At 61.2% G+C, this 26,330-nt stretch overlaps 2 protein-coding genes across 9 annotated transcripts; one reads left to right on the top strand and one right to left on the bottom strand.

Annotated features, from left to right (window-relative positions):
- MCRS1 (microspherule protein 1) lies at nucleotides 1-9,159 on the top strand. Of its 7 annotated transcripts, none has more exons than XM_045801123.2 (15): nucleotides 1-127; nucleotides 1,317-1,436; nucleotides 1,968-2,106; nucleotides 2,467-2,605; nucleotides 3,207-3,365; nucleotides 3,507-3,616; nucleotides 4,523-4,631; nucleotides 4,881-5,019; nucleotides 7,154-7,229; nucleotides 7,546-7,574; nucleotides 7,690-7,782; nucleotides 7,906-7,988; nucleotides 8,142-8,229; nucleotides 8,473-8,600; nucleotides 8,719-9,159. In XM_045801123.2, the coding sequence occupies exons 2-15, from the start codon at nucleotides 1,427-1,429 to the stop codon at nucleotides 8,803-8,805; spliced, it is 1,389 nt and encodes a 462-aa protein (XP_045657079.1). In that variant the 5' UTR covers nucleotides 1-127; nucleotides 1,317-1,426; the 3' UTR covers nucleotides 8,806-9,159. The 7 variants fall into 7 exon arrangements, with proteins under 7 accessions (XP_045657079.1, XP_045657082.1, XP_045657080.1 ...); XM_045801124.2 differs by lacking the exon at nucleotides 1-127 and adding an exon at nucleotides 309-327; XM_045801126.2 differs by lacking the exon at nucleotides 1,317-1,436 and having other exon boundaries at nucleotides 34-127.
- KCNH3 (potassium voltage-gated channel subfamily H member 3) lies at nucleotides 9,150-26,079 on the bottom strand. Of its 2 annotated transcripts, XM_087855818.1 has the most exons (15): nucleotides 25,911-26,079; nucleotides 24,181-24,414; nucleotides 23,573-23,707; nucleotides 22,622-22,755; nucleotides 21,934-22,177; nucleotides 21,395-21,552; nucleotides 21,102-21,309; nucleotides 17,126-17,407; nucleotides 16,633-16,832; nucleotides 15,966-16,215; nucleotides 12,467-12,684; nucleotides 11,412-11,743; nucleotides 10,941-11,047; nucleotides 10,222-10,298; nucleotides 9,150-10,110 (listed from the first exon to the last, which is right to left on the bottom strand). In XM_087855818.1, the coding sequence occupies exons 1-15, from the start codon at nucleotides 25,984-25,986 to the stop codon at nucleotides 9,514-9,516; spliced, it is 3,252 nt and encodes a 1,083-aa protein (XP_087711944.1). In that variant the 5' UTR covers nucleotides 25,987-26,079; the 3' UTR covers nucleotides 9,150-9,513. The 2 variants fall into 2 exon arrangements, with proteins under 2 accessions (XP_087711944.1, XP_045657076.2); XM_045801120.2 differs by lacking the exon at nucleotides 25,911-26,079 and having other exon boundaries at nucleotides 24,181-24,408.
- Between the last annotated feature and the right edge of the window lie 251 nt (nucleotides 26,080-26,330).

The raw sequence follows: 26,330 nt of genomic DNA, 5'->3' as shown, positions 1-26,330 counted from the left end.
CCGGAAGGGATCGCGCAGCCCCTGGTTCGCAGACCCGGAAGTAGATGTGCTTCACGGAAGCCGGGTTTGGCCCTGCGGCTGCTGCCGTCGCCGCGGAGAAATTGTTGGAGCTGGCAGCCTAGGAATGGTGAGACCTCGCGGTTCGCTTCTGAGGGTTCTGAGTAGTTTGGGGCGAAATGGAGTTTTCCAGAGTGCCGCGGGGGAAGACCCCCCACAATGTTTGCGGCCCCGCCCCGGTAGCGCCCCGAAAATCTGCGCATGCGTGGGCCGGACCGGACCAGAATCTGGTCCGAGATGTTACGCATGCGCAAAGGTGGCAAGCCGAAGGTGGGGTGAGACTTGGCCTGGGAGTTACTCCCCCTCCCTCGCCACCAGCCCGTGGGGCTTAAACCAGGGCTGCGAAAGCATCGGGGTGCACTCGGTGCTTTGCTGTTGAGTTGCAGGGCTGACTTCACCAGTCTTATCCCGAACTCCAGAAACAGACCTGCACTAATCCCCCACCTTGGGTGTGCACTCGGGGGAGAGTGAGGGCGGGGGAAGGGAGGGGGTGCAGACCTAGTCTCAGTCAGTCCGCGGAATCAGGCCCTTCACCTGCTCCCCAGGTGTCAAAATATCCAGCGGTATCCTACAGAGCCGAGCGGCGCGACTGGCGTACCTGGGGGCAGGGCGGGAAAGCTGTGCGGAGAGCCACCCTGGTCTGAGGGGGCGGGGCCCGCTAGCGGCACGCCCCAGACAGTCCCCGGTACCTGAGTTCTCCCGGGGTTAGGAGCAGGCGCCCCAGGGCGGTTGATACTTGCTCAGTTCCCAAACCGCGTTCTTTAGCTTCCACGCGGTACCACCCACTAAATCTTCAGCCAAAGCTGCAAATGGGAAAAAAAGAGAGAGAGAGAGAGAGAGAGAGAGAGAGAGAGATGGACTAATCGGAGTTCTATCTCCAGTTTCCCTGCTTTGGCTTGGAAGGGCAAGGGGGTACTACCGAACTGAGTGGGCCAGTAATCCCTTGTTTCCTGCTGGTTTATAATTGAGGCCCTTCACCTAGCGACTCTGAGTAGAATAGTAGAGGTCCGTGGACCCCCTAAAATGCTATGTGTTTGTACATTTTTCTGGAGTGCATAGCTTTTACGTTCTCAAAGATGCTGGTGACCTTTAGAAAGCTGTTGGTTTATCAGCATCATATTGGCAGAATAGAGCCTTGGGTCTCTTCTCCTTGTGTCTTTCCTAGCTTATGGGATCCTGGGGGAGCTGCTCCAGTATAAGGAGGTGAGGCTGGCCCGTTGAAAACCTGTGCCTCAGGGAGCCTCATTTCTCCTTTGCAGAATCTCCTCTCAGCCTCTAAGCTCACCTGGTCAGAATCCTTGGATGAGCCTGTGGGACCCTTCCTCCTAGCCCTGTGGTTTGGAACCAGTGGCTTTGGGACTGTAAGAGGATGGACAAAGGTAGTATGAGGCCGGGCCAGCTCCCCAAACGCTCAGGCGCCAAGCATCTGCTGATTCCACCCCGTGCCTGGCACGTGTGTCTTTTCGTCCTGGCTGGGCATTGCCACCTCCCCCTGGGCCAGCACCACCCACGTACCTCTCGGCAGAGGCCGCAGTTGACGGACTTGCTGTTGAGCTGCTGCTCTTTGGCACGGCTGCATTTTGATGGCAGAGGGAGCAGTTATGCCCAGAGCCCGGTGTGTCGGCATCACCAGTCTGACCTGAGCACCATGTGCTGCACGACATGACACGTGGCACCGGGAGAACTGCCCAGCGTGGAAGGTCTGGGCCAGGTCTGAGCCCAGATGGGATCTGGATGGCCAAGGAGCTCCCACCATAAAACCTCAAATGTCAAGGAAGCAGGGGAAGGGCCAGGAGGGATGGTAGAGGGTCGGGGGGGGGGAGAGGGGCAGAGGAGGGGTCCCGCGTTCAGAGGCTCAGGGCTCTGCTAGGCACTTAGGAGACCTGAGTTCACCACTTCTTTTTTCCTAGATTCTCAGGGGCTGCTAGATTCATCTCTGATGGCATCAGGCACTGCCAGCCGCTCAGAGGATGAGGAGTCGCTGGCAGGGCAGAAGCGGGCTTCCTCTCAGGCCTTGGGCACCATCCCTAAACGGAGAAGCTCCTCCAGGTAGTAAGGGTTCAAAGGGCCAGGGCCTGGGCAAGGGCATTCAGTGCTGCATGCCTTTGCCACTGTCGGGAATGGCTACCTGAGCCCCTCTGGGGCCTAAGTATTGGCAGAGCTTTGTGCTTTTCCCGCCAGGTCCCCCTCTGTGGGACGTGGGCTAGGGAGGTTTTGGGTCTTCGATGTGAAATCTTGGCGGTGCGGTACCCTGTCATCTCAGAGGGGAAGAGCGTAGCAGCTCCGTGCCCGTCCGCTGTGCTGGGGCAGTTAGCACCCAGCCGGGACCCTGCGCTGTCTCCGAGGCTGGGGTGTGTGTGAGTGGGTACGAGGGGGGCGAGGGGTGCTCACTGAGCAGGATTCTCGCAGGTTCATTAAGAGGAAGAAGTTTGATGACGAGCTGGTGGAGAGCAGCCTGGCTAAGTCCTCTACCCGGGCGAAGGGGGCCAGTGGGGTGGAACCAGGGCGCTGTTCAGGGAGTGAACCTTCCTCCAGTGAGAAGAAGAAGGTGAGCGATTGCAAGGGGGCGGGGGCCAGATTCTGTATTTCCCCACCACCTTTGCCAGCTCGCAAGAGCCCTGCAGAGGAGACCTGTGAGAAATTCCAATGGCCCCAGCCCCAACCTCAGCTGCCTCCCTTGTGGGAGCCCATCTCTTCTCCCTACTCCCCCTTTCTTGCCGCAACCCCCCTCCACACACACACACCCTGTCAGTGCGTCCTGTATCACATTCTGTGTGGGAGGCATAGAGCGTGCATCTATTCTGGGAGCAGACAGCCTGTTCCCAGCATTGCTGGGTGTAAAAATAACCCCCAGGTGGCATTGCTCTGGCCCTAGACACCGTACCAGTCAGAGTGGTTTCCTGGTATCCTCCCCACCCGCCCTCCACTCTGGGGTTGAGGGTGCCACCAGCAAAGAGAAGACCCTGTAAGGTCAAGGACCATGCAGAAGTACTTCGGGGGTGGGGGGCTGGAAAGCCGAGCTCTTGTGGGTGTTGCTTATGGTCGGGTGGGACTGGGGCCACCACACGCGGTATAGGAAGCTTGAGGCCCGAAGCCCGAGCTCCCCCGATGTCAGCTTTGAGTTCATTCTCTTCCTGTCCTCTGCCCAGGTGTCCAAGGCCCCTAGCACTCCTGTGCCGCCCAGCCCAGCCCCAACCCCCGGACTCACCAAGCGTGTGAAGAAGAGCAAACAGCCGCTTCAGGTGACCAAGGATTTGGGCCGCTGGAAGCCGGCGGATGACCTCTTGCTCATCAACGCTGTACTGCAGGTACAACCGCAGGTTGCACATCCCCCTGCCCGCAGCCCGCGGTCCCCGGCCCCCAAAGTAGCCCAGCAGCCTCCTGGGGGAAGCGAGCGAAGAGTTCTTCCCTGCTCTAAGGCTGGGGCCAACCCATCTCGGGCCTTGCAGACCAACGACCTGACATCGGTCCACCTGGGCGTGAAGTTCAGCTGCCGCTTCACCCTTCGGGAGGTCCAGGAGCGCTGGTACGCCCTGCTCTACGATCCTGTCATCTCCAAGTGAGTGGGGCTGGCTCCAGCAGCAGGGAGCTACTAGGAGCACCAGAGCCTGGCTCCTGGAACAGCAGAATTATACGAGGGCCCAAGGGAGGGGCCTGGGAGGCAGGGCTCATGGGACCTTGCATCCTCTGGGATGATACTGAAACCAGCCAGGCTCGGGAAGGAAGCTTCTTCCTGCTGCCAACCCTGCTGGTCCTGGCTTGATGCCAGCAGCAAGGGGATCTGGAAGCCGATGAAGCAGCATGGGAGAAAACACCCGAGTGGATGCCAGGAGCCCCGGTCCCACCACTGTGTGCATTGTGGTTTGGGGCAGGTCACGTCCCACCCTGTCCGCACCGACCTTCCATAATTTCTTCCTCCGTAAGAGGGAATTGGAACAAAAGAACACGAAGGCCCCTAAAAGTCCCAAGTTCCAAGTAAGCCTGTGTGCCGTGCAGTGCGCCGTCTTCCTCCTCAGCCGCTTGGCTTGCCGTCGTCAGAGTTGGTCGGATGCTCGGCACCCGTCTTCTGCTCCCAGTCCCTAGCACCACTGAAGCTGTAGACAGGCCAGGAAGTGGGCGGGGCTCAGTTTTGGAAAGAGGATGTGGTAGGCAGTGGGTGGCAGCTTTGGCCAAGTAAAGAGGAAGGTCTTGGGGAAGGAGCCGCAGCCGGTGGCAGGGTCTCCCTTGGCTGGCCTCTGCGGGCTGTGCCTTTGAGTCTCTTCCAGGGCGTAAACACTGGAGACTCAGCTGAGTTGCCTGTGCTGTGCTTTCAACAAACCCATGAGGCCCCAGGCGCTGCGCAAAGCCTTGGGCTCTTCCTCTTGAGGGCCTGGCCTCTAGTTCTGGATCTCAAAGACCTGCAGGAATCCCAGATTGCTAGACACCCTCGCTTCAACCCTGCCCTCTTTCTCACCGCGCCCCCCAGGCTGGCCTGCCAAGCCATGAGACAGCTGCACCCAGAAGCCATTGCTGCCATCCAGAGCAAGGCCTTGTTTAGCAAGGCTGAGGAACAGCTGCTGAGCAAAGTGGGATCGGTAAGGCCGCGGGGCAGGGAAGGGGCCTGACCACGGGAAGACTGCTGATGTGGGGAGGCCCTGTTGCCTGGAAACATGCCCTGCGGGTGCTCGTACATCTGCACGGGCCACTGTGGATGGGGTCCTCAGGAAGAGCCAAGACTGGTTCACTCTTCTTCCAGCTCCTAGTGGGGACAGGGGGTGGGGATGGGAAGGCAGAGACGAGAATGAGAAAACCCAGATGCTGAGACCAGGCTCCTCGCCCTCCAGACCAGCCAGCCCACCTTGGAGACGTTCCAGGACCTGCTGCACAGACACCCTGATGCCTTCTACCTGGCCCGTACTGCCAAGGCTTTGCAGGCCCACTGGCAGCTCATGAAGCAGTATTACCTTCTGGAGGACCAGACAGGTAACTGGCTCCGGGAGCTGGCAGGGTCGGTGTGCTGCGTGTGAGTGAGGCGGTCTGGGCACGGCCGCCCTCAGGTGCCCGGTAACGGATCCCTCAGCGGCCCCCAGCATCTTGCACCTCTCTTTGCAGCAAAACCACTGCCTTCCAGAAGGAAGGAAAGTGGCTAGAATAATACTCAGCGGCATGGTAAGGGTGGCCTTGCCTGGAATCCCGAGCAAAACGTCCAAATGGCAGAGTTGTGTCCCACTTCTGGTTTTGTTGTCGTTTTTGACATCTTTTCCCATTACGTAAATAACACATTCTCCACAAATGACGTTGAAACATGAGTAAAATGTGAAAGTTCCCTTCACTGCTTACCCTTCCCTGTTTCCCTCCCTAGAGAGCCTACTGTCCTAGACATGGTACCTATTTCTAAGTCTTTTTGCCGCTTCCCTCTCTCCACATTCCTTCTCGTTCCTTCTCCCTGCTTTGGAGCCATTCGGAAATCCCCACTGGGCCTTCACACCCAAACCATCTGCCTTCCTCCTGTCCAGGGGCCCGAAGGCCCTCTGCTTCCCCTCCTCACCAGCAGGCTCTCACTCCCGACGACAGGTACTGGGAAGGTCAGCTGACTAAACTGCGTGTAATTCCTCCGTTCTCTTTGGGACTTAGGGTCAGCCTTTGTCGTATGTCCTAGTACAGACACTCTACTCTCGCTTCTGGACGGTGTTGCCCGTCAGCGTCTCGAGTTGTTCACGCTGTTCTGGAAATGAGGCTGTGCCTATGCCCTCCCCCTACTCCCTGGGTCCTCCTGCTCCTGGTTATGAAAAGATACTCCTGCAAGAGGATTTTAGGAAATCTTGTCAGGGAGGGCCCCGTCTTTTCTTCCTGAGGATCTCTGATTTTATTGGGGAGCTCTCTTTATTCCTGCAACTTCCATCTCTGTGCCTCTGCCTCAGGCTCAGGTGTCACTGAGTTTCTACAGAGAGGGTGGGCGCTGGTCAAGTCTACTTTTGCTGTTAGAGCTAGCTGCTTTGAAAGTTATTTCGTGTAACTTAGAGATTGAATTTTTCTCCTCACGAGTCTTGTCAGTGGGTATTGGACTTCTCCTTGGCTGGCTGGTGCTGGGAGGCCCGAAGAACAGGGCATACGCGCTGCTTAGCTCTCAGGTCTGTTGAGTATTAGGTTAGTGGGATTTTAGGCAGCTGTGGCGGGGAGGAGCTGGGGGGGGGGGGACCCAGTCCTGTGTCTCCCACACGGTCTGATCTCAGGGAGTTGGGGGGATGGAGCATTTGTGGCTCCTGTGCAGCCCCCTCACTTCCCTGGCAGGCAGTGACGACACCCCCGGGGCTGACAGACTCCTCAGCCGGCGGGGAACCTGGGCACTGGCCACTGCGCGCTGCCACCGAACCACACCGCGGTCCTGGGAGCAGCTGGCAGAAGTTCTGCGAGTTAGGGGGCCCCAGTCCCTTTATAGTTTGATCAGAAAAAAAACCTGAAAAACTTTCATGAAACCGTCCTCCACGTATCTGATGGACTGTAATATTCTGTTCCACTTCATATTTTTGGAAAAAATGACAACTCATTTTGTGACCCTTAAGACGTCATGACCCGCAGTTTGAAAGCCGCTGACAGGAGGCGTGGCAGCCTCTGCCGGCACATCCGTGAGGGGCATGTGCCTCTGCCTCTCGCCGAGTGTGGCAGAAAATGTTGGGCAGCGTACGATGTGATAGAGGAGCAGTTTGGATTTGGCATCAGGAAAGCAGAGCTTGAATCCTGGGTCTGCCCTAAACCTGAGTCCCGTAGCGAGCCCTCCTTCCTGTGGGCGTCTCGGCACGAGTGCGGGGGGCTAACAGCAGTGCCCGCCCTCCTTTGTGCACGGCGACGGGAGAGCCTGTGCGCTCTGACAAACGCAAGAAGTCAGCTTTAATTCCCTTTTCTTTCTAGAATCGTCTCTGCCCTTAGCTAATGTCAGGAGCACTTTGTGTCAAATTAGCTCGCAGCCTGAACTGGCTTGTGCTCTGTTACCTGTCGACCTCGGCGCAGAGCTGTCCCTGCAGGCCCAGTCTGCCATTGGTCCCCTTAGCTCAGTCGCGGCTGCAGCGTGGGGTAGGGCGGAGCAGCGGCGCTGACCGTCTCTCCGTCCTTTGTTCAGTGCAGCCGCTGCCCAAAGGGGACCAAGTGCTCAACTTTTCCGACGCAGAGGACCTGATTGATGACAGTAAGCTCAAGTGAGTGGCTGGGGCCCCAGGCAGGGTACAGAGTGGAGTGTCTCCCGGGAACAGAGCACCCCGGGCCGCGGGGCCCTCCCTCCTGCTGCAGAGAACTGAGCCCAGCACACGCTCAGCTTCACGCTCTGCCTGTCCCCTGGTCTCCTTGCTGAGCCCCCCTCACCACCCGGAGAAGGAGGCCAGTCCGAGGCCAGAGGAGCAGCAGCCTGGGTTCCTCCGCTGAGGGACTGAGGCGCCCCCGAATGAGCCAAGTAGCCCCTGTTGGTAACGGCAGGTGAGCTGGAAGTGGATCCTGATTCGTCCTTCTCCCCCACAGGGACATGCGCGATGAGGTCCTAGAACATGGTGAGTGTACCCTGGGGGGGACGGTTAGGGGTAGAAGCTCGTGCCGGCACAGAGGACCAGGACAAGGTGCTGGTGACCGCAGAGTGTCCCTCCTTACCGCCCCACCTCGCCCCAGAGCTGACCGTGGCTGACCGGCGCCAGAAACGAGAGATCCGGCAGCTGGAGCAGGAGCTGCATAAGTGGCAGGTGCTGGTGGATAGCATCACAGGTGAGGAGGGGCCACGAGGGCCGCGCTCCCGCTCCCTTGGCCCGCCCTGAGCCCCCGGCTCCCCGCCTTCGGCCCGCGGCCCTGAGGGCTGGGCTCTGCCTGAGGCGGCCGCTCCTCCCCCAGGCATGAGCTCTCCCGACTTCGACAACCAGACGCTGGCCGTGCTGCGGGGCCGCATGGTGCGGTACCTGATGCGCTCCCGAGAGGTAAGGCGGGCCCGTCTGCGTCCGCAGGCCACCCTCCTCTTCCGGTCTTGCCCTCGCTGACCTTTCTGTGCCCGGTCCCTGATGTCTCATCTTTCCCTGGCCTGTGTAGACCCATTGCTCAGGTCCCAGCCCTCACCCGCCCCATTTCCCCAGATCACCCTGGGCAGAGCCACCAAGGATAACCAGATCGATGTGGACCTGTCTCTGGAGGGTCCGGCCTGGAAGATCTCCCGGAAGCAAGGTACCAGCAGGAAGCAGTGCGAGGGTCCCTCCAGCCTCTCGCTGCCCTCCAGCCCTGTGGCTCGGTCTCCATGGGAACCCTCGCAGAGCAGCTGGGGCCGAGCAGCTGGCATTTCAGGATCCCTAACTTGGGAGTCATGGGCGCCTTCTAGCCTGTCCCTGGGAAGCAGAGTGGGTGGGAACTTGAGGCCCTCTTCTGGCCTTCCCTGCCTCCTCATCCGCCTTCGCCTCTCCACCCGCACAGGTGTCATCAAGCTGAAAAATAACGGTGATTTCTTCATCGCCAATGAGGGTCGGCGGCCCATCTACATTGACGGGCGGCCTGTGCTGTGTGGCTCCAAATGGCGCCTCAGCAACAACTCCGTGGTGGAGGTGAGCTGTGAGGGAGGCGGGGAGGTCAGGGTGAGACCAGGGCCGTGGGGAGCCAGGATGTGGGCCTGGCCCCCAGTCCCACCTCTGTGCCCAAGCCACTCTTCTCTCCCGCCCGCAGATTGCCAGCCTGAGATTCGTCTTCCTCATCAACCAGGACCTCATTGCCCTCATTCGGGCCGAGGCTGCCAAGATCACGCCACAGTGAGGAGTGGTGGCAGGACCCATGTGCTCTCTCTGGCCTCAGTTTCCCCTGCCATTCCAGCCCCTTGGAGCTGGGAACTCAGGCTCCTGGAAAAACCACAGTGGGCAGGAGGAGACCCAGCTGCTGGCCCATTGATCTGAGCCTCTGTGGGAAGGCAGGGCTGGTCCTCGGGAAGCCCCTAGAGGCTGGAACCCTCCGGCTTCCTTAGAGCCAGAGCCCCTCCCCTTCTCCTCTCTCTGCAGGCCACCCTCCTCGTTCCCTCAGATTCCCACCTCTGCCCCTTTGTCTCCAGCTGATTAGCTTCAGACTTTTCCTTTATTTTTCTTTTGTAAATAAAAAGCACCAAGTTCCAAAGTAGCTCCTTTTATTATTTTTTTTTAATATAAAAAATGGGACTGGTGAGGCAGGGGCACATGCAGGGGATGGCAGAATCCTTCCTTGGCCTCAGGCCTCTGTCGCCCATTCTGCAGAGGGAGACAGAGGAGTAGGCCAAGGAGGGGCCCAGAGATTCCCAGCCTGGGGCCTGCCCCTGAGGCTCCGGCCCACTCTGAGAGTCGGGGGCCAGGCCCTCTTTAATTCTCAGGCTCCCTGCCCTGAGCCGGTGAGCAGCACGGAGTCCCGGGGGGTGGCTGCCACCCTTCCTCCGCCCCGAGTTCGGGCAGGGCAGTGGATGGCAGCATGTCTGGCAACACTGAGTTCTGGGGCTGGCGGTCAGACCCCTGTGCCTTCTTCCTGGGTCCACTGGACTGTGCCAGAGCCATGACAGCCGATAAGCACCATCTCCAGGCTATGGGGTTCCCAGGGCAAGGCCAGGCCCCCTGACCCTGGCGGGGGCTCTCCAGTGCTAGCAGCCTCGGCCTGGTTCGTGGGCTCGGGGGGCCCAGTCCTAGCCCCTTCCTCAGGAGGTGGTGAGCCAGGGGTGCTGGGCTCGGGGCAGAGTTCTCCTGAGCCCGGGGGCTCTGACTCAGAGGTGGAGGTCCAGAAAGCTGTGGCCCGAGGCCAAGGGGAGCTCTGAGATGCTGGGGGGCCCCAGGGCCAGGGTGCCACGAGGGGAGGGGGCCCTGGGCGAGGGTGGGGCCAGGTCCCACTCAAGACAGAGCCAGCTGGGGGCTGCAGGCAGTAGGAGGACGTCCCGGTGTCCACACACAGAGGCTGCAGGAGCCCAGAGGCACCAGCGAGACACGGCCCCTCTCCTGACGCCCGAGGGCAAGGGCCCTCGCCATGGGGTGCCAGCACTTGCTGCACAGCCTGGCGAAGTGACTGCAGGCCCTCCCGCATCTGCAGCACCTGCTCTGACAACTCTGTCACCTTTGGGGAGCGAGGGAGGAGGACAGAGCGCGAAGTTAGAGGAGTCTGGACCTCACACCACAGCAGCGCCCACCCCCTGCCCTCCCTGCCTCCGGCTCGCCCCTCACCCACCGCCTGCCGCAGCTTGTCCAGCGTGTCCGTGTTCCTTGCCTCATCAGGCCCGAGGGGGACAGTGAGCAGGCCATTCTCTGCAAACAGCAGGACGGGGTTACCAGCCGGCACCAGGAAGAGGAGACAGCACGGGGTCCAGGCCTCTGCCCCAGTTAGCACAGACCGCACCGGCCTGGCAGGACCCGACGCCAGCAGCGGCCACTTCCAGCCTTCCCCAGTTGCAGGATTCTGCCCAAACCACCCGGGGACCTTGGGCACGCTGCCCTGCGCTCCCCCCTCAGGAAGCTGCTCTTTGTGCCTGTCCTCCAGACACCCGACCACTCCCGGGAGCTCCTTCCCTGGTCCACTCTCAGGGCTGCGTGGCCTGGCTGGGGACCACTTACAACCCTGCTTAGCCCCCCAGCCCTCTGTCCTCCGCAGGGTCTTAGCAACAGCCTCTGATCTAAGCCGCACAACCACCGTATTACAGACCAGAAGCTGGGGCAGAAACCAAGAGCCTGCTGCTGGGGAGCTGACCACGGGGATCCAAACCCCGTCCCCAGCTGCCTTCTGACCGCAAGGTGCTGGCCTTCACCACCGAACAGCCCTGCCCAAACGCGTAGGCTGAGAAGGGTAAGAGGGCAAGAAGGCTAGACACTGCCAGCTTCTCAGAGGTTCACAGGGCCAAGAGGCAGCCCTGCCAACCTGCCCGCAAGCCCCTGGGACCCGGGCTCCAGTACCTGGCCCAGGGGAGGGGCTGCTGCTGCACTCCGGGCCAGACTGCCCCACGCGGAAGGAGAACTTGGGCTGGTCGGAGCCGCAGCCATCCTCAATGCCATCTACTACCCTGCAGACACAGGTGCCAGGGCGACACATCAGTCCACAGGCCACCACTGCAGCACCCGGCGGCCACACACACAAGCCGCAGGAGCCTGGAGCTCAGGGCCTGGGACAGGTAACCCTTGGTGCCTTTCCCTAGGAGCTTGTGGTTTTGCTAGGGCGACCCGACACACCAGGAATTCAAAGCAGTGAATGGCCGGGCACCAAATGGTGGGTGCCACAGGAAGGTGGAGTCCAAGAAGGACTCCTGGAGGAGGCAGGAATGGGTTAGGATGGAATGGTGGGCACCCAGGGGAGGAATGTGTCCGGCCGAGTCCCCAGCCCTATCCCCACCATCTCTGCCAGAGTACAGTGGCCCAGGGCCTGCTTACCTGGGGCTCAGATCCGGGGGTACGTTCCATGGCACAGAGGGCAGCTGCAGACCCTCTAAGCTTCGAGGGTGGAGAGAGGGGCCAGCCTCAGCCTGCGAAGCCCCTGCCCTGCCCGGCCGTCCTCTGCCCCTTAGCCTGGGCCGGGGCGCCGTCTGGCGTGGGGACAGCAGCTTAGCAGCTGAGGAGGACGACGTGCAGCCAGGGGACAGCAAGGGGCTGGAAGGCTCATCAGCGGGGGCGGGGGAGGCTGTGGGGCCCTGCTCCCCGTCTGTCTCCTTCTCCTCCAGCGTGGACATAAGGGTGTTGTCGCCACTCAGGGAGCTGGTGTCCGCCTGGGGCCAGTGGGGGACAGGGAAGCGGCACGGATAGCCCCTCCTGTGCCCCACTCGCCTGCCCCACCCCGACCTCCCCTCCCTAGAAGGAGCCGTCTTCGTTAAGCTCAATGCCCGGTGTCTCCCACCCGCAGGGGAAGAGGCTCAGGTGTGTATGGGGGGAGGGGCTGCTTTTCTGCTGCCACCACAAAGCCACCAAGCCCTGAAGGGATTTGCTGCCTCTCAAAATTCTAGCCAAGTGTGGATACACCACCCCTCTACGGGGTCCCTCGGACTAACCAAACTATCCAGGAGAACACCGTGCTAAACACAGGTTTGGAATTAGCGATATAAGCCAGGAAAATTCAAAGACCCTCAGAGCAGTTCTCTCTCATGGTGAAGAAGCAAGGGGGAGTCACAGGGCTCGTCTCAGAGGCGGCCCAGAGGCCTAGTGCCTGGCCCTCCCCAGGGGTCCCAGCCCTCGTGTGTGGCCCTGGGCCTCCATCCCAGGCCGGCTCGGACGGGCCAGGGACAGCCAGGAGGGCTGGTGCAGCACAGCTGGGCTGGGATCTAAAGGACAGTGTGGCTGTGAAGGGACAGGAGCCGGGAGAGTATAGACCCCCCCATAGCATGTGCGGCTGTTAACACCAGGCTATCACAGTGCCTCCGAAAGCCCAGCCTCAGCCCACCTCCGCAGGCCCCTGGCACCCCGGCTCCGTCTGCACACATTCCCAGTGCCCTCACCTCTGCAGGGCCTCCACCGGCACCCAGGTTGTAGCTGAGCTCCCCTCGGAGGCCCCGGCTGAAGCGTGGGGCAAACTCGGGGTACAGTGCGAGGCTCTCGTGCAGCCCAGCCAGCTGTAGACACTGTAGGACGCAGTAGGTCAGCCCCTTGACATCGGCATTGGCCTTGACCACCTGCTCCCGCCGGGGCAGCTCGCAGCCAATCAGATCACCCTTCCCTGGGAAGCGGAAGCAGAGGTCAGCGAGCCCCGCCCCTCAGCCCCCGGACGGGGAGTCCAGCAGAGGCCACGAGCTGGCCCTGTGAGCTCAGTGGGGCCCGGCGAGCCGGCACAGAGAGCAGCGGAGGCGCCCAGGCCCTAGCCGAGCCCGGCTGCCTGCCTCCGGCTTCTCAGACCGCCTTGGAGTGAAAAGCATGGAGACCCAGGTGCTCAAGCACGTCTGGGATCAAAGCCACCGAGCTGGACCCATTGGAATTTTAGCTCTGAGACAGCTGAGCTGTCACCAATTCTCGTTGTTCCCAGGCTGCCTGTAGCTCCGAACCCATCTCTCCCAGGCCCCATCTCTACCTACGGAATCATCGTATCTACAGGAGACCCCACAATCCGGTATTTTTCAAGCCTCACAGGTGGTTCAGGTGGGGCTCGTCCAGGAAGCGGAGGTTAGTGCCCCACGGGGCGCAGTGACGTCCGGCGGCCACATTACTTCCTCTCCCTGAGCCCTGGTGCTTGCAGGACAGATTCTGTGTTGAACTGAGTCGGGTGCTTTCTGGATCTTTCCAGAAGGTGTCATTGGAGGGTTTTCCCACCACCCAGCTGAGGCTGCCACCTGGCTGAGAACATTGTAAAATGGCATCAGAGTCTGCATCCCGATCTCGGAGCTGTAAAGTTGTAGGGAAAAACGTTCCTCTTAGAATCAAGGAACTAGGGTGTCTCCCATCAGGGACATGGAAGATTAAACGAGTTAGTATAGGTGAAGTGCCTGACACGGAGGCGACCAATCAAAGTTCATTTCCTTCCTGATCCTCCGGACAAGAGTCCCCACACACAGCTCCCAGCAGGGCTGGCATGCTGCGGGCGCCGCGGCAGAGCCCTCACTGCCCTCCCGAGGCAGCTCAGCCCCTGTCGGAGTTCGCACGATCGGAACACCGTTCCTCACCCTCGAGGAAGAAGATGGATCGGCCACCCCCGCCGCGGGCAGCCTCCTGCTGCCGGCAGAACAGAGCTTAGCAGACTCCTGTAAATGTTCATGGACTTTCACTCAAACTTAAGTGTAGAAGGCATCGCTGTTAAATCGTATTTTCTTGGTTTGGGGCCACCCTTCTGGTTCTTTCCGAGAGCTGTTCGGATCTCAGTGTGCTCGTCTGATGAATGAGCTCTCTCTCCTTGCGTGTGTCATCTGGAAATAGGAGAAGTGTGTATTTTTTGTCTTCATCCAAAAGGTGAGACAGAATCGAGAAACAGTACAGGACTGATGACAGAGCTCCGTGCCACGGGTCCCAGACCAGAGACCGCTCGCTCTCCAGGCCGTCTCTCGGCTGCACGCTCCAGCTCAGCTCTCCGGCCCCCTGGGTCTTCCTGGCGCCGACACCCCGGTCCACCTCTCTCCTGCCTCCTGCCCCACAGCTGACTGTGCCTGCGTAGCGTCCGTTCACACATGGAGGTGGAGCCGGAATTGGCCCGCTCGCGGCACGGTGAGCCTCGGCGGCCAGCAGCAGGCGGGAAGCCGCTGGACGTTCAGCTAAGGACGCAGGCGGGGGCAGGGGTGAAGGCAAAGCAGAACACCGGCTGGTGGGGAACCAGGCATGCACCCGGGCATCCAGACCCGTCAGGTCAGCAGCGGAAACCGTTCATCTGGAGCATATGGGCAGGGACGGGATGGCTCAAAGGTGGCAAAATCCCAGTGCTGGGGACACAGGCAGTGAGGCAAGGGCCTGGGGCGAAGGTGGGGCCATTCCTGAGGCTCCGTCTTAATGGTGAACATGATTATTCTGCAACCTGGTGCCTGGCATCAGTGAAGAGACGTGCTTGCAGGACCGATGCCAGCTCCCAGCCTCCCTGCTTCCTCGGCTCTGAGCTGAAAACCATCTGTTTAATAATCCGCTCGACAGTCTTGACCAGTCTGCGATTGTCAAAATCTGTTTGCCCTTCTGAATCTCTCCGGTTCCCCCTCATTTCTTAAGGAATGCCAGCCATACGTGAGCGGCCATGATTCCATCTGCTCGAAGTCCTGGCGTAAGAGGCATCTAGGTCCGGAAGCCAAACTCACTAAAGACTCGAAGTGAAAGGCGTGGCAGCCTCTGGCCTCTGGCCTGTCTTACTTCCAAGACCCCTTGATGGTATTTCTTCTCCCATCGGAAGATCACTCAAGGGAGGGGCAAAGGACACACAGTAGCTACCGGCTGCCGGTCTTAATTCTCCAGGCTAGTGACAAACCTCAGCCCCTCCAGGGGCCAGCCTTCTGCGCAGTGAGTCTTCGAGCCCTTGGCCGAGGATTCACCTCCCTTCCAGCTCCTGGGCCAGGCCCCCATTCCCCAAGCAGATCGTAGAGTTCCCACCTGCTGGGATCACCGCTGAGAGCCTCCCACCGCTGGGGAGCCGCGCAGCCCTGTTTCCCAGAGCGCCTGCGCGCGCCTTCCTAAAGCCTCGTCGTGTGCGCGTCCTGCCACCCTGAAATCGTGCCCTTTCTTCGGGACACGGCTCTCCCTCGAGCAAAGCGCCTGAGAGCAGAGTGAATGAAGCCTGAGGTTTAGGGTTGGTGGACTAGGTTCTAACCCCTCCTGCCAACTCATGAACCCCTCCAAGCCTCCTGCTCCTTCCACACAAAACCGGCACCACACCAGTGCCTCTGCCGTCGGTTTGTGAGGTCTGTGTGAGCGGAAGAGCCTCAGGGCCAGCCCAGCTGTGAGATTCTTAGGATCCACACTGTTATGACGTCCATTCCACAACTGCAATCGCTTCTTCCTTGTCCAGGGACTTGGCCCGTCTCCACCTCTTTTTGCCACGGAGGGAAGTGTGCAGGCAGAGTCTGAGCCCTGCCGTCACCCCTCGGGGCCCTGGGCCTGCTCTGTGACCGGCCCTAGGAAAGCACAGCAGCCCTCTCTCCAGCGCCGGTGGACGGGCCCTGCCAGGCCAGCCCTCACTGCCCCCTCGCAGCCCCGCCCGAGCACGCTCTCCAGCGCTGCCATCCTCGGTGTCCGATTTTCCTCCTCGCCTGGAAATGCCGATCCTCCCACCCCCTCCCACCCCCCCGGCTGGTGGTCCTGCATCACTCAGGGAGCCTTGCTCACCTGCAGGATAGTTTCCCCCCTCCTTGTGTTGCCACCTGCTGGTCACTGGGTCCGCTGTGAGCTCTGCCCGGGGCTCCATGGCTACTCCTACTCAGTCCTGGCTGTTTCTCCCGGGGCCGCCTTGCCTGTGTCCTCTCTCGGTGTTTCTGCTGAGGGGACCCCCGGTTCCACCCGCCTCCTGCAAGGCCCTGCGTCCTCTCCCCCCACACACACCTAGGATGGCCAGTACAGTGCCGCCTTTGAGCACCTCCATGGAGCCGGAGCAGACGAAGTAGAGGGCCTGGAGAGCGTCCCCTTGGTGGATGAGGTACTCGCCAGGCGTGCAGAAGGCGGGCCGCAGGGCCAGGGACAGTGCCCGCAGGCAGCCACGGCTCGCGGCCTCAAATAGGGGCAGCTGCAGAACCTCCTTGTGCAGGTGCATGGCGATGTCCGCGCGGAGCTCGTCCGGGAGGCTCTGCAGCAGCTGCGGTTGGGGGGGGGGGCGTGGGGAGGTCCGTGGTGGCGGAACGGAAGGCAGCCCCCAGCCAGCTCCTTTCCCTCCCCCGGCAGCAAGGGGAGGCTCCACACGGGGTACGGTCAGGGAGGGGCGCTGCCTCTGCCTCCCTCCCAATCACTTTAGGCAGCCCAGAGCCGCTCCGCTTTCCTCCTCCCGGCCCACAACTGACGTCAGGGAGCAGAGCCTCCAGGCCTAGCGAGGGCGGAGAAAGGCCTCCAAGCCTTCTTGCCCGCCCTTCGCCCCGTACTACTGTCCCCCCCGGGGAGCGCGGAAGCCGAAATTCCGCGATCCTTGCCCCCCAGCCCACTCCTGGGGACTTGAGGCCAAGCACATACTCCTCGAAGGAGCGAAGGCTGGAAGGGCCAGCCCAGGAGGCCTGCGCACCTCGGTGGTGTCGATACCGTTGTTCACGGCCCAGGTCGCCTGGAAGTACTCGAGCATGCGCTGCTTGAGGGGCTTGGGGATGCGGTGGATGCGGATGTAGTCGCGCAGGTCACGCGTGCGGCTGTGGTACAGAAAGCGGCGGGCGTACATGCGCTGGATGATGGCCGTCACGTTCCCAAACACCACCGCGTGCATCAGGGCTGGGGAGGGTGGCGAGAGGGGGTCACCTCCAGGTCCGACCTGACGCCGCGCTGGGCACATCTGTCCTCTCCCCCCGCCCCCACAGGCCCCTGGGCCAGGCACTGGCCACTGTGCGGCTCGGAGCCCTACGGCCAAGGGGCTCCCCTGGCCCTGGTTCTGCGTTCCTCGGGGCCCCCAAAGCGGAGGGACCCCAGGAAGGACCTGGGGACCCTGGGGAGGGGGGGCGTGGGGACCCCCGGAGGCCAGAGGTCTGAGAGTGGGCCCCGGAGGCCGGGAGAGTCGCGGGCCTCACCGCCAATGAGCATGGTGCAGATGGAGAAGATCTTCTCCGTGTCCGTGTTGGCGGACACGTTGCCGAAGCCCACGCTGGTGAGGCTGCTGAGCGCGAAGTAGAGGGAGGTGATGTAGGCGCTGCGCAGCGAGGGGCCGCCCAGGAGCTCCAGGCCGGTCCTGTTGGCCTCCCCGCTGACGCTGCTACAGCTGTCGTTCTGGCCGGAGCTGTTGCCTGCAGCTGGGCTCTGGCCCACCAGGTAGTAGGGGGTCTCCAGTCGGCGGGCCAGCTCCTGCAGCCAGCCTGGGGGAGGGGACGGGGCGGGCCTCAGCCGGCGGGCCGCGCCCCTGCACTGCAGGCCCAGGTGCGCCCGCTCCTCCCCGCCCCTCCCCCTCCGCGGGGGACACGTGGATGCAGACCCACCCCATGGCTTCCTGCCTCTTGCCCCCTCTGCCAGTCCCGCGCAACCGTGTCCACCCCCCTCCACCCTCAGCAAGACAAGCACGTGAGGATGAGGCTGTCATCTCCCCAGCCGGGGTCCGTTGTGCCATGAAAGGAGCAAGGAGCACCACAGCCTCTTCCCTGAGGCCCCCGACTCCCAGGAAACAGGCCCAGCTGGAGGCCACCTCCTCTACCCCGTCCACCCAGACTGCTCTCGCTCTTTCTCTCAGCTTGCCTGCTCTGAAAGCCGCTTCACCCTCACCTGTCCCCACAACCACACAAGCCACCCAACCCCATGGACGCGTTCTCAGGCACGCTGACGTGGCGTGCAAACGCACCATCAAGGCCCCAGACGGGCTCCGCACAGTCGAGAGAACGAGGACACACACGTGTGAGCACATTCACAGGTGCACAGCCACAGCCACTGACACAGAAAAAGCCCTTGCGCACTTGGGAGAGAGACGAGGGTACACAGGCGCTCGCACTCAGGCACGCAGGTCGGAGCGGTGAGCACGAGCGCACAGGTGAGCACACTTAAAGGCCCCAGGCAGACAGGCAGCACTGCACACGCCGAGTGAGCACACACGCAGACATGGGCCAGCGTCAATGCCGCGTTCTCTGGCCTGGCCTTGGCAGGAAGTGGGGCTGTGTACTGGGGTCTCTCAGGAGCTCAGAGTCCCTCGGAGCCCAGCTGGAAGGTTGTGGGAATTCTCGGGTGTTGGATGGGGGTTCCTGGGTTCCACAGAGGTCCCAGGGGTCCTAGCAGAGCTGGGGGTCAGGGGAGAGGGCAGATCTAGAGTGGAGACACCGAGGGCAAGTGCAGAGGGGGGCGCAGGCCCTCAGGCTCTCCACACTCGCACTCTCTGCACGCATTCTGCCCCTCCCACCTGGACACACCCAGCCTCCCTGCTCCGCACTCTCCCTACCACCTTACACACACCGCTGCCCAAGATCTCCAGGCCCCTCCTCAGCCTGGGAGCTGCCTTCAGCAATCTCACAAAGGCGGGCCTCAGTGCCACAGGATGGGGCTCAAACCCACACGCTATGGGTTAGGGCTAGAGGGCTTCCCGAAAGAGGGGACAATTGGTGCCTGGTCTCAGAGGATAGGTAGAGTTTTGATTCAAAGAAACTGAGAGAAGGTTGTTCCTGATCTAGAGAAAGGCCATCGCGGGCCAACCCTAGAGATGGAGACAAGTGCAGGCAAATAGCTCCGCTTAGCTAGAATGTGGGGTTCACACTGGGGGCGTCAAATTCTCGGCTAAGGAATTTGGGAAGATATGTTAAGGCCTAAGCCAAGGTGAGGACTCACCCTCCTGTAACTTGGGGTGTGCTGCGAGGATGCACGGGAGTGTGCAAAACTCTTCAGCCACTATTCAGTTGGGCCCCTGACCTGAAGCCAGTTGCCAGGTAAGGAGGGTGGGGGGCAAGGGGTGAGAAGCAGGAGGATGAGGGGAAGGTAGCAGGGGAGCTCTCTTCTCTGTTTTGGCTGTGGGGCACCGGCAGCTCCTGGAGCTGGTGGTGTGGGGAGGCTGTTCTGGGGGCTGGGGGCTTTCATACTGAGAAATGCCCTGAGTGGTCTCCCTCAGTATTTAGCACCATCTTTTGAAAATCCAGCCCATCTCCCCTGGGCTAATGGGAATCGCGGGAAGGGACTCTGTGTCCACACCATGGCCAGAGAAGCAGCACAACTAAGGCAGGGAAGCCCAGGGAAGGCGCCTCCCTGCAGAGCTGGGCCAGGAGGGGATGCCACTCCCCCTCCAGACATCCCTTCCTAGGCTGCCCTCTGGGAGGTCTGGGTGTGGCTCTGACCCAGCTGGGGAGTAGTTTCTCTGGAGAAAGGAGGAGGTGATGATGCGAAGGACTTGGAAACTCCCCTAATGTGAGCTAGTATCAGCCCAAAATAGAATTAAATCCCTCGAAAGCTTAGGGTTCAAGGGTGTAAGAATGAACATGTCTGCAGAACAGCCTGCCTCCCACTTGCCCATGTTCTCCATGGTGGGACTCAGAGCCCCTCCGGGAACCAAAGATATTCTTCATGTCAGCTGAGCAGCTCCTGTAAGGGGATTGGAGCAAAGGAGCCACATGGCTCGGAGCATCTGGCTCCCGTTTGGGAGCGACCTGACCCGGGATTTGGTGTCTCAGCCCACTTGGGGATCAGGGTCCTGCATTACCGTTATCTATCCTCCAGCGCACTGCCTGTGTTTGCTGGGCGGCCATCCGACCCCAGAGCCACCTCCTGCACAGCCTCCCTCTGGGAAGGGCAGGTGCCAAGGAGCTGACACTGCCTAGAGCATCCGGGTTCCCTGCTCGGCAACTAGAGCTTTGGGGAATATCCAAGTGGGCCTCTGGGCCCCACACCAGCCTCCATGGGCTTGGCGAGGGAGAGAGGATTCACGGGAGCCTCCTCGTCCCTGGGAACTGATCAGAGCACGTTTCTAGGGCCCACCGGCGCTCCTGATGACCCCAGCAAGGAGCAGATGGTCATGCAAGGCCAGTTGAGCAGCTGGCCTGTTGCCCACTGACTGGAACAGGCACTACAGGCCAGTTCCTGGGAAGCCACCAGAAGGCTGGAGGGCATGGGAGGAAGAAGGTGTGTTCGGTTTCAGAGCCTCGGGGTATGAAGAATTAGAACAGGCTGGAACGGAATGGTTTGGAGTTAGGGGTCAGAGGGAAGCTGAGACGGTGTAGGGGCTCCAGTGGGGTCACAGGGCACAAGGTGAGGGGAAGAGACGGGCCGAGGCAGAGGAGGCTGGTGAGGGCCGTGTTGCTCAGGGCAGAGAAGTAGAGCATCTCAAAGGAGTGTGGGTAGCAGGGTTGGATGCCATAGGACTTCAAGGAGATGACAGTTTGGCCCCAGAAGGTCCCTGTGACCTGCCAGTTGCCATTCTGGGTGGAGAGATGGGGGTGGGAGCCTTCCTGGCAGGAGTTAAGATGTGAGTGGGAGGCGAACGGAGGGAGGAGTGGAAGTGGAGGTGAAGTGAAGGAGAGTGAAGACACCAGCGGGGCGCAGAGAAAGGCTGCATTTTAGGCCTGGGGGAGGGCAGAGAAGCAGCTGAGAGAGCCGGGCCTAGAGGTACCAAGAGCGGGCAAGGGCCTCAGCAGGCAAGGTGGGGGGGGGGGGGGAGATTCCGAGCGGGTGATGGGACAGCACCAGGCATCCCAGGAACCCAGGAGGGCAGCGGCTTTCTGCTGAGAGGGGTGCGGTTCTCAGCTGGCTGGGGGCCTGCAGAATGCTACGAAAGCTAAGGCCACAAGGAGGCCACGAGGCGTGAACAGGACTCCTCCGGGCATCCCACCAGGCCTTCACCACCCACTAGGCCCAACTGCCCAAGAACAGGCCTGCCTCAAGCTGGCGGCTCCGTCACACTCACAGCGGGCGTGCACAAACACATCCCCGCTTGCCCGAAAGCCCCGGACACACAAGTAGAGGCGGACTTGCACACACACACACACACGCTTGGACTCACGTCTCCCTGCCAGACACACACTCGAGTAGACACGCTCCTCTGGCACACACGCACACGCGCGCGCCCCCGCGCCCCGAAGCCTCCAGTACCGATCTCCGGCAGCTCCGAGGCGCTGCTCTCGATCTCACGCTGGCCGATGTAGAACCAGACGCAGGCCACCCAGTGCGCGAGCAGGGCGAACACGGCCATGAGCAGCGTGAGCACCACGGCGCTGTACTGGGAGTAGCGGTCCAGCCTCGGCAGCAGCCGCAGCAGCCGCAGCAGCCGCACTGTCTTCAGCAGGTGCGCCCCAAAGTACTGAGGTGGGGGGACACGGGGAGGTCACCCCAGGGCCGGCCCCACGCAGCCCGCCCCGCGGCCCACCCAGCCCTGCCGCACTGACCACGTTGACCTTGAAGGCATGTAGCAGGTCAAAGGGCAGCGCCGCGATGACGTCCAGCAGGAACCAGGTGGTGACGTAGTGGAGGCAAATGGACTTTGGGGCAAACACCACCTGGCCCGACTTGGACACGAACGTGGTGCGGAAATTCAGCACGATGTCTGCAGGAAGTCCGGGTGGGACTCAGCATGGGATGGGGGAGGAGCCACACCTTACCGGGCGCCTGCTCGGTATCGGACACTGTCCTGGGCCCCGGACCATCTTACTTCTCACAGAACTCTAAAGGGTGGACATTGTTGTGACTATTTGATGGAGGGAGAAACTGAGGCTTGGAGAGGCGATGACCAGCTCAGGGTCCTATAACCCATTAGCAGTAGAGACATGTTTGGAACCTAGGTTTGATTTCAAAGCCCACAGGTCACAAACAGGGGGAGGACACAAGGGACACTTGTCGGCAGGCACAGAAACCATGTAGACTCTCCCCATCAGAACCCGAGGGGTGCCCGGCACAGGGTGGGGTGGGAGGCACAGGGCGCACGTACCAAGAATGAAGAGGACCTCCACGGCCAGATCGCAGACGCTGGGGGCACTGCGGGCAGCGCTGGGCTCCCGGGCTGTGCTCACACACACACTGTAGGGCACGGTGACAGCCACGTAGAGGGTGGCGAGCAGGATGAAGCCGTCCCAAGTGGCCCTCAGTGCCCCACAGTGCAGCAGGATGAAAGGAGACTTTCGGATGGCGGCTACTTTGTACTCGGGCAAGTTTGGCTTCTCCCCAAATACCCCCTGAGTGAGGCAGGGCAGGGCAGGTCCGGCCGGGAGGACAGGAAATTGGCAGAGGCTGAGTTTGGATAGGGTCTGGGACAGGCATGCACCTCCTTTCTCTCCCCACATACTCAAAGCTACCTCTGACGTAGGCATTCCAGTCCCCACGTTATAGATCAGAAGACTGAGGATCGGGGAGGCCACTGACTTAGCTGAGGTCACTCCACTGCTTGGGGGAGGAGCCAACATTGATCCAAGGCCCACCTGACACCAGGGCCAAGACTGTATCTTTGATGGATCAGGCATCTGACATTCCTTCCCTCCCTCAGTCACAACCCCCAAAGTACTGGTGGCGCCTGGGCTGTCCCCTGGGCATCCTCTCTCTGGTGGGCTTAGTTCCCTGCTCCATCTCCTCAGCTTGCCCCTCCCCTGCCCCCCAAACACACACCCTTGTGCGCAATCCACCTTATTGAGCTTGTGCTTGCCCTTGGGCTGTTTCTGCAGGTGCCCCGACAGGTGGTAGAGCACAGCCCGGCTCCGCCGCCGGTTGGCATTGAAGCCTTTGGCGCCTGCCCGACCATACCGGCGCCGGCCACCACCTGCAAAGGAGGGGCCCATGAGGATGATGGGGGGAGTGCCCGCACACCCCAGCCAGGCTTTTGGGTGTAGGACACCAGTTGCTGGCCCATGAGCTGGTCTAACTCACGGACCAGTTAGTCTGCTTAGAGTTGGGGGCTCGAGCATCCTCATTTCCAGGGGGCACTCGCCAGCCCCAGCATGGGCAGTCCTGTGGGTGCTTATAGACATCCCCCCCCCATGCCTGCTTCCAGCAGGAGGAGGCCTGGATCAAGGCAAAGGCAGGAGAGGATTTCCATAGGGAAAGGCCTGAGAGAAGAGTAAGGAGGTGGTTCCCAGGGCTGGGGATGAGGAGTGGAGAGTACCCCTGGCATCCCCAGTGGCAGCCAGCTTCTGATGACAGCTTTCTGAGCTGGTCAAAGGCCTCTGCCAGCCCTTGGAGGATACAAGAGGGGAAAGACCCCAGGGACCCAAAGCGGGCTTTGGTCAGGGCTCCCAGTCAGGTCTGTGCAGGGACAGGTACCACGTGGGTCTGCGCTCAGCCCCACTACTTGGTCAGAAAATGGTACCTCACCGGCACTAGTGGAGTTTGCTGCTTTCAGTTTCTTAGTAAAATGGACTTTAAAACTCTAACTTTGTCTCAACTGGTCTATTTGGAAACAAGCTTTCCTGGGCATGTGGAAATGAGAGCAGCCCCGGCCTCTCACCCAGCAAAGCGGGAGTTAATGAATGCAAGACGGTAGGGGGACCCACAACCCCAAGCTGGGTGCCAAGCCCCCCCCCCAGGCCGGAGGTACCCAACACCACAGCAGCTAAATCAACAGCCCCGCAGGCACCCACCTGTCTCCTTCCAGTTGTCGGGGCCCCCTCGGTTCTTGGTGTCACTGATATCCTTGTGAGAGACCAGGAAGAGGGCCACCTCCCCTTTCTCATTCTTTATGGGTATCACATCCAGGAGACACCAGAATGGGAGCCCTGGGCACAAAGACAGACTCAGCCCAGCTCCTATTCGCCACCTTGCCCGAGGTGACAGAGGTCCCACTGCCAGCCCTGGCCAAGACACAGGCAGGATCAGGGCTTTCCTGGGAGGGGAGGGGCAGCCTGGCTCCATTTAGGACAGGGTTTGATGGAACAGGGTCGGGGAAGGCGAAGGAGAGCAGAGATGACCATCAGACATGTGTGTCCATAGATCTGTCCTGCTGAGACGGGGACATTTTTCTGTTCAGGTGAGAAACCCAAGATCGAAAATTGAGTAGAGGCTGAGGTGAGGATGGAGGAGAGAAGCCAGGGGCAGTGGACGCGGTGGAGAAGGCAATGGGTAAGTGGGAAGATGGGGTGAGATGGGGAGATGGAGATGATGGGGATGGAACACAGGGACAGTAGATGGTGTGGATGCCAGGCTGGGGGAGACCTCAAAAGTGAGGTGGGCTGGCCAGGTGGCCCCTCACCGCTCTTCCGGTACAGGATCAGCTCAGCCTTGAACTCCTTGTGCTCATCCAGGGCCTTGCGGATCTGTTGGCGGACAAGCTCACTGGTGTCTGGCCCATAGAGGAAGGAGCAGGCGCAGCCCCGCTGCATGACCTCGGCCCGGGAGAAACCCGTGAGGTCGCAGAAGCCATCAGAGCAGTAGACCACGGGGAAGAGCCCCGCCACCTGGGCGTTGCCCAGCACGAAGTTACTGTCTGCAAGAGAGCACCTCTCAGAGGAGGCATGGGGTGAAGGGGCCCAGGGTCTGCCACCCCTCCTTTCCTACACGCCTGCAGCCAAAGGGCGGGTGTCACAAAACCCAAGAACCCAGTGCGTGCGTGCGTGTGTGTGTGTGTGTGTGTGTGTGTGCGCAAGCGCGCGCAAACCGGGGGTTAGGACAGGCACTGATTACAAACAGGAATCAGTGTGTCACCTATGTAGAGAGCCCACTCCTACCAGTGTGTGTATGTGTGCACTCAGGAATCCACACGTGAACCCGGAGGCTGGCGAACGCAGCCCTGTGTGGGAACTGTGTCCGCTGGACTGTGTCCTGAGCAGCTTGGGGTAAGGGGTAGAATGGCGGATGCCTAGGGGAGGACTGCACGACCGGCTCGAGGCCGCCTCAGCCCTACTCCTACCTCTGCCAGCTTCACTCACCAGCTAGGTACCCAGGGTGGCTGTCTGGCTCCTCTCACTGGGACCCACCTGGATGGGAGGCGGTCCAGGCCACCACCCATTCCGCACTCCCTGTGCAAACCCCAGCTGCCGGACCTGGTCAGGAATTAGTGAATGTGATGGAGAATGGGGGTGTAAGAATGGAAGCTGAACTGCACAGCCTGGAGCCAGGAATGTATTGGGGAGTGGGGGGCACTGAATCAGCAGGCTGCAGGAGCCAAGCGCAGGGCAAAGCAGATGGAGAAGCCAGTGTGTGTGTGTGCGTGTGTGTGTGTGTGTGTGTGTGTGGAGGGGGTGCTCAGTGATGAGCTCCCACCCCCTATCAGGAACTGCAAGACCATGAGGACCATAGGCAGAGAGCTGGGAAGCCCCACTGGGATGAGTATGAGGGAGGAGAAGGAGGGAGGGGGTTTGCACCACTTTCCCTGTGTTCAGAGCCCTGGGAACCCAGGATCCAGAAGCCCTGGTCACCTACTCCAAACTTCCCCAGTCTTGGGGGGAGTCCCCAAATCTAGCTTTTTGGGTCTAGAGGGGCTCTGTGGGTTTAGGCTGGTGAGTTTAGGCGGTGAGGTGAGTTTGGACTAACAGTGCGCTCCTAATCCCGCCTACTCTCTCTCCTTTTTGCAAACCTCTTTTCTAAATCCGTCTTTTAAACCCTCTGGGTGTCCCTGAACACCGCTCCTCTGCCTCAACCCCCACCCCGCCACTTCCATGGTAGTCTGTAGGATAGCGCCAGACACAGGGATGGGCTGAGTTAGACCGACTAGGTCGGGGTTCGCGCCCTCGCCAACAAATGGCATCCTGGGCCCCAAACCCGGAGACTTCCGGCCGTTTTGCCTAACCTGGGGCAGAGTGGACCCCGAATCTTTGAGAAACGGCGTCTGAAAGGAGATGGTGGTCCCGGCCAAAAGCGGGGCGTTGGGGAGGGAGGGTGAGAACAGAGGGCGCCAGGCCGAGATGTCGGGGTGCGGGACCTGCGGGAACCCTGGCAAGAAACTGCTTCTCTGGGAGCCAACGGGGCGAAGGTCAGACTCACGCGTGCCGTCGAAGCGCGTGGCGATGGTGTCCAGGAAGGTGTTCTGCGGCGCCAGGAGTCCCCGCATGGCCGGCATCTTAGGTGGCCGTAGCCGCCCGCCCCATCCCTCCGGGGCGCGGGGGCTCAGCACCGGGGGAGGGCGCCCAGCTCGGCCGCCCCCCGCCGGGCCCCGCGCCCCCTAGCGCAGCCGTCGGAGGCCGAAGCCCACCCCGGGTTCGCAGGCCCGGCCAGCAGCCGGTGCGCGAGGGGGCGTCCCCGCCGTCGGGGCCCGGAGCATGGCGCGCGGCCTCTCGCGTCCTGGCCGCCCACGGATCCCGGGCTCCCGGCTCGGCTCCCGCGGCGCTCTCCGCACCTTCCGCTCGCGGCGGCGGCAGCGGCAGCGGCTCCCGTTTCGGCTGCGGGTCGGGTCCCGCTCGGGCT

The sequence above is a fragment of the Ursus americanus genome, chromosome 25, assembly GCF_024610735.1.
Source record: "Ursus americanus isolate L20-20 chromosome 25, mUrsAme1.1.p, whole genome shotgun sequence".
Classification (NCBI taxonomy): Eukaryota; Metazoa; Chordata; class Mammalia; order Carnivora; family Ursidae; genus Ursus; species Ursus americanus.
Note: the sequence above shows the minus strand (reverse complement) of the source record. Positions and strands in the feature narration are given on the sequence as shown.

Excerpts from the sequence above, each read along its gene's own strand:
- MCRS1 (XM_045801121.2), top strand. The coding sequence starts at position 1,720 with ATGACACGTGGCACCGGGAGAACTGCCCAGCGTGGAAGGTCTGGGCCA. Across the intron at positions 5,020-7,153 it reads CCTTCTGGAGGACCAGACAG|TGCAGCCGCTGCCCAAAGGG; the intron begins GTAACTGGCTCC and ends TCCTTTGTTCAG. Across the intron at positions 7,783-7,905 it reads GCTGGTGGATAGCATCACAG|GCATGAGCTCTCCCGACTTC; the intron begins GTGAGGAGGGGC and ends CTCCTCCCCCAG.
- KCNH3 (XM_087855818.1), bottom strand. The coding sequence starts at position 25,986 with ATGCCGGCCATGCGGGGACTCCTGGCGCCGCAGAACACCTTCCTGGAC. Across the intron at positions 17,408-21,101 it reads CTCGGAGCTGCCGGAGATCG|GCTGGCTGCAGGAGCTGGCC; the intron begins GTACTGGAGGCT and ends CCCCTCCCCCAG. Across the intron at positions 16,216-16,632 it reads ACGGTATCGACACCACCGAG|CTGCTGCAGAGCCTCCCGGA; the intron begins GTGCGCAGGCCT and ends CCCCAACCGCAG.